Source organism: Silurus aristotelis, assembly GCF_946808225.1.
Source record: "Silurus aristotelis genome assembly, chromosome: 2".
In the NCBI taxonomy this organism is placed as follows: Eukaryota; Metazoa; Chordata; class Actinopteri; order Siluriformes; family Siluridae; genus Silurus; species Silurus aristotelis.
The window spans coordinates 5,830,450-5,844,094 of record NC_139575.1 but is presented as its reverse complement, the minus strand read 5'-3'; the positions used below and the strand labels follow the sequence as shown (position 1 = coordinate 5,844,094).

The 13,645-nt window shown below is 38.6% G+C and overlaps 1 protein-coding gene across 3 annotated transcripts in view; it reads right to left on the bottom strand.

Annotated features, from left to right (window-relative positions):
- Positions 1-13,645, bottom strand: part of trim25l (tripartite motif containing 25, like) — a 28,569-nt gene that overhangs the window by 12,578 nt on the left and 2,346 nt on the right. For all 3 annotated transcript variants that reach the window (XM_083566463.1, XM_083566464.1, XM_083566465.1), the window contains exons 2-8: positions 5,630-5,725; positions 4,141-4,374; positions 3,110-3,266; positions 1,638-1,703; positions 1,479-1,523; positions 1,280-1,321; positions 374-436 (exon numbers count right to left, since the gene is read on the bottom strand). In XM_083566463.1, the coding sequence (XP_083422589.1) occupies positions 374-436; positions 1,280-1,321; positions 1,479-1,523; positions 1,638-1,703; positions 3,110-3,266; positions 4,141-4,374; positions 5,630-5,725 (703 nt within the window). The remainder of the gene's footprint in view (positions 1-373; positions 437-1,279; positions 1,322-1,478; positions 1,524-1,637; positions 1,704-3,109; positions 3,267-4,140; positions 4,375-5,629; positions 5,726-13,645) is intronic.

The window sequence follows — 13,645 nt, the reverse complement described above, 5'->3', positions numbered from 1 at the left end:
GCATCTGACTTGTCTGATACGCATGATGTTTCAGATAAAAGGGAAATGCACTGAAATAACCCTAAATAACCCTAACCATACAAATCGTTCCACAAAATAGCAAAAGTGGTTTTAATTTAATGTAGATTTTGTAAACAATCCGGTCGTATGTGGTGCAAAGGTTTGCATATCCTCTAGGTGGAACATAAAAAACTCATTTCTGTTGAATTCTGTTTTAAAAGTCGCAAAATTCAAGTTCATTTAGCATTTTATTCATGAATAAAATAAAAATAAAAAACCTCTACATGCCTTAAACCATAGCAATAAAAACTTGTAAACTGATAAAATATGATGCAATATAATACACGTATCATGTATATGTGTGTGTTCCTACCTTGCTCTCGATCCTCTCTGTTGTAGCTCGCTCTTGGTCTCGGGGAATTCGTTGCTCTTTCAGCTAACACAAAGACAAAAGAGCTTCATAAAACATTTTATCGTACGTATTCATCGTGTATATTAGTGTCAAATATTGTGATTATTACAGGATGAAGTCTTTTTTATACAGAAGACATTGAAAGGGCTGTTGATTAAATTAGATTGCCATTGTAAAAACAATGAAACATTGCTAGTGTTATCTAGTCAAATCTAATATCAGTTAATAAATCTAATCTGAAAAATAGGGATAAAAAACCATGATCATTCATTCATTATTGTGTTTTTATTATAGCTTGTTTTAATCATTATTCTTTCCCTTTTTGGAGAAACTCTCACTGCAATGCTTATACATGATCATGGCATTGTCTAACATATTACTGGAAAGGTGGAGGAAACTTGAGAACCTGGAGGAAAACTTAGTCGGAAAATTTCCTTGTATAGAGTTATCAAAGCACTAATGTAAAAATGGAAATTTTAAGTTGACACGTGACACAAGATATTTTGTTTCTCTCTCTTGCTCTCTTTCACACACACACACACACACACACACACACACACACACACACACACACACACACACACACACACACACACACACACACACACACACACACACACACACTCATCTTGTGGCTAGTTTTGCCTCCTAATATACCGTGGATGTTACAGAAAAGTAAACGTTTAACAGAAAGACAACTATTTTGTACTTTGTTATGATTTTAGATACAAATAGATACATTTAAAGACATATAGGAAAGTTTATAGACAGAGGGTCAGATTTTAGAGGCAGAAATACACATAGAGTTGGATTTAGAGGCAGATTTTGAACCGCAAACATCTGATTAAAGTGAAATAGTAATGATACCTGGGCCTCGAACGCTCACAGAGGGTAGTGGAGGGGGACCTGCTATATATACACACACACACACACACACACACACACACACACACACACACACACACACACACACACACACAGATATATTAAATTTAACACAAAATAAAAAAAATATAAACATTTGTAAAATCATGTATTATTATAAGTATATACACTTAAAGGGCACCTTGTGTGCGACTGCTTGACGTTTTGCCTCCAATTGCAGAAAACACTGACACACACACACACACACACACACACACACACAGAAATTGTTTTATTATATATAATACTTTATATTTATTTGGTTATATCTACAGAGTGGATGTAGTGAACTTTTACTCACATTTTAAAATGCCCGGCTTCTGCCCACTCTGTCGGTCGGTTATCGTAAACGCTGTTGTGTTGAACACTGTAGAAAAACCATTGGTAGTACGGTTAAGCCACATGTGGGCTTGTGTGATCGAGAAAGAAAAGTGTGGGACATGCACCAGTGCTTCACTAAGAACTGCAGATTCTTATCAAACCAAAACCCGAGATTAGAATTATAATCATCTAATTCTAATGCAATTGCAAAATGTCCAATAATGAAGAGTTGGACTGGTTTTAACTGCTGTCAGTCTGGTCAGAAATATTAAAACATAATAATAATAATAATAATAAGAATAATAATAATAATAGCAACAATAATAATAATAATAAATATAGTTGCAAGCAGTGAGGACCGGGGTTCAAGCACCTAAGGCATTGAAGCTCATAAGAAAAAAAAAAACATTAGGAACATAATCACTGAGTTTCATTCCATTCGACCTCCATTAACCTTGTGTTAAAGGTGCTTGAGATTCCTTGGCTAAATGGCGGCCATGTTTTTTGAGATATGCGAATGTCCTCATAGACACTTGAGGCACATTGAACATAGACACTGCAGGCCAATTTGATGGATGCGTAGTTTTTAGGTTTTTTCTATCTTACAGCACCACCAAGTAGTCAAGCTCTGCAAAGTTTACAACTTGATGTCAAAGTGAGTCATACACACGTCTAGAGTTTGGGGAAGATATCTCATTCCATTCACGAGTTATAGCAATTTTATTGAAAGTGGCCCCGCCTATTTTTTATCTTTTTTTAAAAAATTTTTTTGATAATTATTGATAGTCCAGGGAACATTATTGCACTGATTTGGTTTTGATCAAGCAAAAAAATAGGACTAGTTTGCAAAGGTGCTCAGCGTGAGGAGATCTTTCAAATGATATGAAGATTAAATGTAAGTTTGAAAAATTGTGCAATATACAATCATTTATACACCATAAAAACATGATATTGCCCCCTGTGGCCTTTTTCATATTAAAATAAAACCCTTAAGGGCACACAGGTTGAACATGCACACAGAGTTTCATTCTGATCGGCCTCCTTTAGCCACATGGAATAGGTGCTCGATACTTATTGGCAAATTTTTTGAGATACATCAATTTTATCATAGATCCTTGTATCCCATTAGACACAGACAATTTTCAGGTCGATAAGACTTATGGTTGTGAAGTTATAGCCTAGGAATAGTTTGCAAAACTAGGTTTTGAACATAACTTAATTTTGCTGAAAAAAGAGTTTGTAGTTATACAAAGTTTCTGGTTTCTACCTCATGGTGCCTTAGAGAGTTTTTCTTGGCCTCTGGATTGTTTAATAAGGACTGAAATTTACATTTTCATCCAGATATCTTATTAAACACAAGGGGAACATATAAAGTATACACAGGCTCCAAGTAATCAATTTCTTACAAGTGATGATCTATCAGGCAGTGGAAACTGGACAGTGGTTCCTGACCTGACTTGTTAATTTTGTCCAGCTCTTGGTTGCACATGTTCTCCACTTTCTCCCTGAGATCCGAAATGATGTTTCGTACAGGATCGAACGAGGTCTCCAGATTCGCTGTAACACTGCCAAGCTCACTGAGCTCCGGGAAACAAAGACACTGATACGTCTGGTGAAAAGCAGAGGGAGAAAAAAACAAGCAGGATATATGGTTATGATATATGGTTTAACTCAGTGGCAAGCTGTGCATTTCACACCTTCAGTGGTTCCTGCCTGAATCAATCTGCTTCTTGACCAAAACACGTCTCCTTTCACTGTAGCCACAGCTGCACCGCCCGCATACATCATCTCTAGCGGAAGCATCGATATTAACCTTATAAAATAACCCTGGGTTTTCAATGCATTTTTGTAGTACCAACCACAAAACACCCAGCTTGCGAGCTCTGAGTAGTGCGCTCTCATCCAAACAAAGGACGTGAAATGCTGATGTTATTGTAGGCCTGCTAGATGGCCCCAGTGTCGCCAACTCAAAATCTGATTGGTTAAAGCAACAGTTGGATTGTCATGTATTTGAAGCTACTGGCCACAGCGCTGTTCATTCTGAAAGCCTCATGGCAGCTTTATTTTAACCCTGGCAACAGGCAATTATTGAAATATGATTGGATAAAAATTATAACAAACATTCACTTCTGGAAGCAGAGCAACCGAGAAGAAAATCTATGAAATTTAGAAAATAGACTATTGGGAATTAGTCTTTTCTGACTCCTTTGGCTTTCCATACTCTGTTTGTCTTGTTTGTTATACTCTTGGTTACCCACAAACAATTTTTTTTTATTAGCATTTTATTTATAATTGAATTTAATGCATCCAATTAATAAAGACACCAGCATTTAAAATAACTTTAAAGGAGCAAGACACATTATTGATCCCAACATTTTCCTTCACCATGATTCAACAGTTAGCAAAATAATTAGATGATGTGAAAAAATAAGTCAATCTTTTCTATCTATTTTTTAATTGACTGTGTATTTGTAAACGCATACCCTAAGAAAGTAGATATTATCCTGGCACGTCACCAGATCCTTTAAATCTGAATCTTTCTTCCTCAGCTGACGAATCTCCATCTCCAGTTTGTCCACCACCTGCTTGGACTCATTGATCTTCTCCTGTCCGCTCGTGCTCATCACCTGCTGGATCAGATCCGCCAGACGCTGCACCGAGCGCTGAAGCTCATCCAGCACCGTTTCAGTCTCCTCACTCGCTGTTACGGATGAGCACTACACACACACAAAGCACGTTTGTAATTTTTGTTAAGTATGATGAATGTAGCTGCTCAGCTATTTTAGATTTATTTTAGTTTCTATATGCCATTGCTACAGAATTATTGTACTGATTTATAGTCTTTTATGGTTTTATAGAGACAAGGGCATGTTTCTTCTTTGTCTATGCAGAAAACTCGGTCATTTAACGGTATAAAGATGTTCTTTGACCAAACAAATCTATAAATGTCCAGATGTTCCATTTTATTTTCAGTGAAACATCCTCTCTTATCATGAAGAACAGCTTTACACACTCTCAGCAGCTGGACAGGTTGTTTCTCCAAACATTCAGCTGAAATACTTTGACATTCCTCTTGTAAAACTCGCCAGAGATGTTCTTTAGTAGATGGAAATGTCTTTCTTGTAATTCAATTTATCCCAGAGCAGTTCAATAGGATTTAGGATGCAGTGACTGTGCAGGCCAATCCATGATAGATATCATGATGATAGATATCACTTTTACCTGGAATAAGTCTCCAACCTTCCCTGCTCCAAAACAAACCCCAAACCATTACACTTCCACCTCCATGTTTGACTGTGGGGGGTGAGGCAGCCTGGTAATATCTTCTATTCTGTTCTCTATCTTACACAAGTTCTTCTGTTAAAGACAAAACTTGTAGCCATCTGTCCACACTTTCATCAGTCCTTCACTGTCCGATTCTTGTATTTTTGCATTTTTTAACAAGTTTATTGCATAAAAACAACAGAAACATGGATGTGTCCATAAACCATAAAAGACTAAGTGTTCCAAACTTTTGACCGGCGATGTAAACTATACATACACATTAAATACACATTAACCCTAATTTTAATCCCTAACCATAACACAAACCCTAAAACTGCAGCTAAATAACACCAGACTACACCTTTAAGTTCAACCTTCAAAAGTGAAAGGAAATATTTCGGACTTTTTCATACTGTACAAGGTGCAACTGTGGTTAAAAAGCAGTTTCCTGAAAGGAGCTAACAGGCAAATATTCTTATCCTTTCTCTCTCTCTCCCGCACTCATCCACCACCCTCACACGTGATACTGAGCTCCTTTACCCGTCTTACACACATTCAGACCTGTTTAACTTGTGTGATGGCTTAACACCAGGGCAGGGTGCATGCATATAAAAAGCATGAGGTGTGTTTAGGGTGTTCACAAACCTGTATATTACTTTAATCTATGTCTGAAAAAAAGAGAAAGTGGGTTAATGCATTATCAGTCACCTTGAGGGTCTCCAGGACTTTCTTCATGTCTTTTAGTTCCCTCTCTCTGTCTTGTAGCTTCTGTAGATTCTCTGTTTGAACTGCCAACAGGGTTTTCTGACAGAGGAGAGAGGCAGTGATGTGGGAATAAACATTGTTAATACACCTCAGATTTTGCAAGAATACAGTACATACATTGATTAGACATAACATTATAACCACCTGCCTACTGTAATATTTTGTTGGTCGCTCTTTTGCTGCCAAAACAGGACTGACCCATGGAGCATTAACAGCATTTACTTCTTAAGCAATTTGAGCTACAGGAGCTCGTCTGTTGGATCAGACCACATGGACCAGCCTTCGTTCCCAACTTTATCAATGAGCCTCGGACTCGGCCTCACCACCGTTCCTTCCTTGGACCTCTTTTGATAAATACTGACCACTGAAGTCTGGGAACATTTCACAAGAGCTGCAGTTTTGAAGATGCTCTGACCCAGTCGTCTAGACATCACAATTTGGCCCTTGTCAAACTTGCTCAAATCCTTATCCTTATTCACTGTCATTCACTTCTAATAAAACTATAATGTTATGCCTGGTCAGTGTAGTTACTTTACAATCATACACTAATTCTAACAACGATATTGGACACTTTATAAGACATTCTAACATTCTATCCTACCAGATAATGTACTGGGCTTAAGAAGATTCCCAAAGCTTAAGAATCTTTTGTATTACACTGATGACAAATATTGTATTCTTTCAAATTAGCAGACATTTTCTCTCTTGTCATGTGCCAACACCGAGATCTCTCCATAATTAGCTGTTAATCAAGTCAATTAACTTTTATTGTAATTTTAACCATATATATCTGACACAGTACACAGTGAAATGAGACAACGTTCCTCCAGAACCCTGGTAAAACATAAAACAACATACAACAACATAGAGCTATAAGAACACAGAGCTAAGGACTAAAGTAAGTTGTCGTGTGCAACTTGGTGCAAAGGCAAGACAAGACAGTGTAGGACAAATACACAAAACACAATAGCGCCACCAGTAAACCTACTGTATGTAATACAGTACAATGTGCAAAAGAGAACTGGATACAGGAGTGAACTTGGAAATAAACACGAAATGTAAACACAAAAGATTGTGCAAAAAAAGCAATAGCAGCAGTCAAATGGAGGTGCAAAAACGTGGATGTGTATATTAAATAAAACAAATAAGTCAAATCAAGTTTTTACATTTTTTTTTCAACTGCTCCTATGTGTCGTATACATCACACCTCATATGAGAGTTGGAAGCTCAGTGGTAAAGGAGTTGGACTTTGAACCATAGGGTTAAATGTTTAAATCCCAGCTTTAAACAAGCTACCACTGATGGGCCCTTGAGCAAGGCCCTTTACCCTTAACTTCACAGTTGGATAGGGGCATCTGCTAGATGCTGTAAATGTACAAAGCAGGCCAGGTCAAGGATCACCGCAGGCTCCAGTTTGGGCGTCTCTGCTCTAATACGTAACAAAACTCTCTAAGATTGTATCTTTGCTAACATACTTTATAGCACAGTGCTGTTCAATTTTTTATTCTGATTGGTCAGAAGGTATTGAGCAATATTATGTAACAGCTCAAACAGAAGTGCTACTTCAAGCAAACAGCCATTACTTGTCACATATAAGCACAGGGAAATGATTTTCTTCACATATAGCACCTTGTTAGGGGTCTGAGTGCAGGGTCAGTATGATACGGTGTCCCCGAAGCAGAGAGAGTTAAGGGCATTGCTCAAGGGCCAAACAGTGGTAACTTAACATTGCTGGATCTGATCAGTAACCCAGAGCATCCAACACTGCACTATATATATTATTCTTAACAATGAAACTTGGTGGTGAATGAATGTCTGTATAACACTGCAATAAGTAGGAGCTAGTAACAATAAATTGTAAAATGCATTGCATTGTTCAGTCATACATTTTAAACTGTAATCGCTAATTCTTCATTTTTTTCTTTCGGCTGCTCCAATTAGGGGGCGCCACAGCGGATCATCCGTCTCCATAACCCCCTGTCCTCTACATCTGCCTCTTTCACACCAACTACCTGCATGTCTTCTCTCACCACATCGATAAACCTCCTCCTTGGTCTTCCTCTTTTCCTCCTTCCTGGAGGCTCCATCCTCAGCATTCTCCTACTGATATACCCCATGTCCCCCCTCTGCACATGTCCAAACCATCTCAATCTCGCCTCCCTCACCTTGTCACCAAAACGTTCTACATGTGCTGTCCCTCTGATAAACTAATTCATAATCCTGTCCATAGTGGTCACTCCCAACGAAAACCTCAACATCTTCAGCTCTGCTACCTCCAGCTCCACCTCCTGTCTTTTACTCAATACCACTGTCTCTAAACCATCCAACATCTCAGGTCTCACCACAGTCCTATAAACTTTCCCTTTCACTCTCACAGATACTCTTCTATCACAAAATTGTAATCGCTAATTAAAATGATTAATTAAAACACTTAAGGACAGGCCATTTGTGAATTGTAAAATTTCAGAATCAGTAGAAGACATTTTCCACCACAGACTTTTACAAAGGGCCTCTGTAGGTTATCTAGTTTATGTTAGGCTGCTTTGAATGTCACACTTATTTACATAGATGAAGCAAAAAGAGGACCTGGCAAATTAGTAAATTTCATAGCAATTTAAATGCAAACAATATGAATATGTTTGAACTGCCAACAGGGTTTTCTGACAGAGGAGAGAGGCAGTGATGTGGGAATAAACATTGTTAATACACCTCAGATTTTGCAAGAATACAGTACATACATTGATTAGGCATAACATTATAACCACCTGCCTACTGTAATATTTTGTTGGTCGCTCTTTTGCTGCCAAAACAGGACTGACCCATGGAGCATTAACAGCATTTACTTCTTAAGCAATTTGAGCTACAGGAGCTCGTCTGTTGGATCAGACCACATGGACCAGCCTTCGTTCCCAACTTTATCAATGAGCCTCGGACTCGGCCTCACCACCGTTCCTTCCTTGGACCTCTTTTGATAAATACTGACCACTGAAGTCTGGGAACATTTCACAAGAGCTGCAGTTTTGAAGATGCTCTGACCCAGTCGTCTAGACATCACAATTTGGCCCTTGTCAAACTTGCTCAAATCCTTATCCTTATTCACTGTCATTCACTTCTAATAAAACTATAATGTTATGCCTGGTCAGTGTAGTTACTTTACAATCATACACTAATTCTAACAACGATATTGGACACTTTATAAGACATTCTAACATTCTATCCTACCAGATAATGTACTGGGCTTAAGAAGATTCCCAAAGCTTAAGAATCTTTTGTATTACACTGATGACAAATATTGTATTCTTTCAAATTAGCAGACATTTTCTCTCTTGTCATGTGCCAACACCGAGATCTCTCCATAATTAGCTGTTAATCAAGTCAATTAACTTTTATTGTAATTTTAACCATATATATCTGACACAGTACACAGTGAAATGAGACAACGTTCCTCCAGAACCCTGGTGATACATAAAACAACATACAACAACATAGAGCTATAAGAACACAGAGCTAAGGACTAAAGTAAGTTGTCGTGTGCAACTTGGTGCAAAGGCAAGACAAGACAGTGTAGGACAAATACACAAAACACAATAGCGCCACCAGTAAACCTACTGTATGTAATACAGTACAATGTGCAAAAGAGAACTGGATACAGGAGTGAACTTGGAAATAAACACGAAATGTAAACACAAAAGATTGTGCAAAAAAAGCAATAGCAGCAGTCAAATGGAGGTGCAAAAACGTGGATGTGTATATTAAATAAAACAAATAAGTCAAATCAAGTTTTTACATTTTTTTTTCAACTGCTCCTATGTGTCGTATACATCACACCTCATATGAGAGTTGGAAGCTCAGTGGTAAAGGAGTTGGACTTTGAACCATAGGGTTAAATGTTTAAATCCCAGCTTTAAACAAGCTACCACTGATGGGCCCTTGAGCAAGGCCCTTTACCCTTAACTTCACAGTTGGATAGGGGCATCTGCTAGATGCTGTAAATGTACAAAGCAGGCCAGGTCAAGGATCACCGCAGGCTCCAGTTTGGGCGTCTCTGCTCTAATACGTAACAAAACTCTCTAAGATTGTATCTTTGCTAACATACTTTATAGCACAGTGCTGTTCAATTTTTTATTCTGATTGGTCAGAAGGTATTGAGCAATATTATGTAACAGCTCAAACAGAAGTGCTACTTCAAGCAAACAGCCATTACTTGTCACATATAAGCACAGGGAAATGATTTTCTTCACATATAGCACCTTGTTAGGGGTCTGAGTGCAGGGTCAGTATGATACGGTGTCCCCGAAGCAGAGAGAGTTAAGGGCATTGCTCAAGGGCCAAACAGTGGTAACTTAACATTGCTGGATCTGATCAGTAACCCAGAGCATCCAACACTGCACTATATATATTATTCTTAACAATGAAACTTGGTGGTGAATGAATGTCTGTATAACACTGCAATAAGTAGGAGCTAGTAACAATAAATTGTAAAATGCATTGCATTGTTCAGTCATACATTTTAAACTGTAATCGCTAATTCTTCATTTTTTTCTTTCGGCTGCTCCAATTAGGGGGCGCCACAGCGGATCATCCGTCTCCATAACCCCCTGTCCTCTACATCTGCCTCTTTCACACCAACTACCTGCATGTCTTCTCTCACCACATCGATAAACCTCCTCCTTGGTCTTCCTCTTTTCCTCCTTCCTGGAGGCTCCATCCTCAGCATTCTCCTACTGATATACCCCATGTCCCCCCTCTGCACATGTCCAAACCATCTCAATCTCGCCTCCCTCACCTTGTCACCAAAACGTTCTACATGTGCTGTCCCTCTGATAAACTAATTCATAATCCTGTCCATAGTGGTCACTCCCAACGAAAACCTCAACATCTTCAGCTCTGCTACCTCCAGCTCCACCTCCTGTCTTTTACTCAATACCACTGTCTCTAAACCATCCAACATCTCAGGTCTCACCACAGTCCTATAAACTTTCCCTTTCACTCTCACAGATACTCTTCTATCACAAAATTGTAATCGCTAATTAAAATGATTAATTAAAACACTTAAGGACAGGCCATTTGTGAATTGTAAAATTTCAGAATCAGTAGAAGACATTTTCCACCACAGACTTTTACAAAGGGCCTCTGTAGGTTATCTAGTTTATGTTAGGCTGCTTTGAATGTCACACTTATTTACATAGATGAAGCAAAAAGAGGACCTGGCAAATTAGTAAATTTCATAGCAATTTAAATGCAAACAATATGAATATGTTTGAACTGCCAACAGGGTTTTCTGACAGAGGAGAGAGGCAGTGATGTGGGAATAAACATTGTTAATACACCTCAGATTTTGCAAGAATACAGTACATACATTGATTAGGCATAACATTATAACCACCTGCCTACTGTAATATTTTGTTGGTCGCTCTTTTGCTGCCAAAACAGGACTGACCCATGGAGCATTAACAGCATTTACTTCTTAAGCAATTTGAGCTACAGGAGCTCGTCTGTTGGATCAGACCACATGGACCAGCCTTCGTTCCCAACTTTATCAATGAGCCTCGGACTCGGCCTCACCACCGTTCCTTCCTTGGACCTCTTTTGATAAATACTGACCACTGAAGTCTGGGAACATTTCACAAGAGCTGCAGTTTTGAAGATGCTCTGACCCAGTCGTCTAGACATCACAATTTGGCCCTTGTCAAACTTGCTCAAATCCTTATCCTTATTCACTGTCATTCACTTCTAATAAAACTATAATGTTATGCCTGGTCAGTGTAGTTACTTTACAATCATACACTAATTCTAACAACGATATTGGACACTTTATAAGACATTCTAACATTCTATCCTACCAGATAATGTACTGGGCTTAAGAAGATTCCCAAAGCTTAAGAATCTTTTGTATTACACTGATGACAAATATTGTATTCTTTCAAATTAGCAGACATTTTCTCTCTTGTCATGTGCCAACACCGAGATCTCTCCATAATTAGCTGTTAATCAAGTCAATTAACTTTTATTGTAATTTTAACCATATATATCTGACACAGTACACAGTGAAATGAGACAACGTTCCTCCAGAACCCTGGTGATACATAAAACAACATACAACAACATAGAGCTATAAGAACACAGAGCTAAGGACTAAAGTAAGTTGTCGTGTGCAACTTGGTGCAAAGGCAAGACAAGACAGTGTAGGACAAATACACAAAACACAATAGCGCCACCAGTAAACCTACTGTATGTAATACAGTACAATGTGCAAAAGAGAACTGGATACAGGAGTGAACTTGGAAATAAACACGAAATGTAAACACTGATTGTGCAAAAAAAGCAATAGCAGCAGTCAAATGGAGGTGCAAAAACGTGGATGTGTATATTAAATAAAACAAATAAGTCAAATCAAGTTTTTACATTTTTTACATTTTTTTTTCAACTGCTCCTATGTGTCGTATACATCACACCTCATATGAGAGTTGGAAGCTCAGTGGTAAAGGAGTTGGACTTTGAACCATAGGGTTAAATGTTCAAATCCCAGCTTTAAACAAGCTACCACTGATGGGCCCTTGAGCAAGGCCCTTTACCCTTAACTTCACAGTTGGATAGGGGCATCTGCTAGATGCTGTAAATGTACAAAGCAGGCCAGGTCAAGGATCACCGCAGGCTCCAGTTTGGGCGTCTCTGCTCTAATACGTAACAAAACTCTCTAAGATTGTATCTTTGCTAACATACTTTATAGCACAGTGCTGTTCAATTTTTAATTCTGATTGGTCAGAAGGTATTGAGCAATATTATGTAACAGCTCAAACAGAAGTGCTACTTCAAGCAAACAGCCATTACTTGTCACATATAAGCACAGGGAAATGATTTTCTTCACATATAGCACCTTGTTAGGGGTCTGAGTGCAGGGTCAGTATGATACGGTGTCCCCGAAGCAGAGAGAGTTAAGGGCATTGCTCAAGGGCCAAACAGTGGTAACTTAACATTGCTGGATCTGATCAGTAACCCAGAGCATCCAACACTGCACTATATATATTATTCTTAACAATGAAACTTGGTGGTGAATGAATGTCTGTATAACACTGCAATAAGTAGGAGCTAGTAACAATAAATTGTAAAATGCATTGCATTGTTCAGTCATACATTTTAAACTGTAATCGCTAATTCTTCATTTTTTTCTTTCGGCTGCTCCAATTAGGGGGCGCCACAGCGGATCATCTGTCTCCATACCCCCCTGTCCTCTACATCTGCCTCTTTCACACCAACTACCTGCATGTCTTCTCTCACCACATCGATAAACCTCCTCCTTGGTCTTCCTCTTTTCCTCCTTCCTGGAGGCTCCATCCTCAGCATTCTCCTACTGATATACCCCATGTCCCCCCTCTGCACATGTCCAAACCATCTCAATCTCACCTCCCTCACCTTGTCACCAAAACGTTCTACATGTGCTGTCCCTCTGATAAACTAATTCATAATCCTGTCCATAGTGGTCACTCCCAACGAAAACCTCAACATCTTCAGCTCTGCTACCTCCAGCTCCACCTCCTGTCTTTTACTCAATACCACTGTCTCTAAACCTACAACATCTCAGGTCTCACCACAGTCCTATAAACTTTCCCTTTCACTCTCACAGATACTCTTCTATCACAAAATTGTAATCGCTAAGCAAAATGATTAATTAAAAGACTTAAGGACAGGCCATTTGTGAATTGTAAAATTTCAGAATCAGTAGAAGACATTTTCCACCACAGACTTTTACAAAGGGCCTCTGTAGGTTATCTAGTTTATGTTAGGCTGCTTTGAATGTCACACTTATTTACATAGATAAAGCAAAAAGAGGACCTGGCAAATTAGTAAATTTCATAGCAATTTAAATGCAAACAATATGAATGTGAATATGACCAATAAATGATAAATCAAACGTTTGATCACTGTACAGTATCTTTCACGGTACAGTAAGTTGGCAGT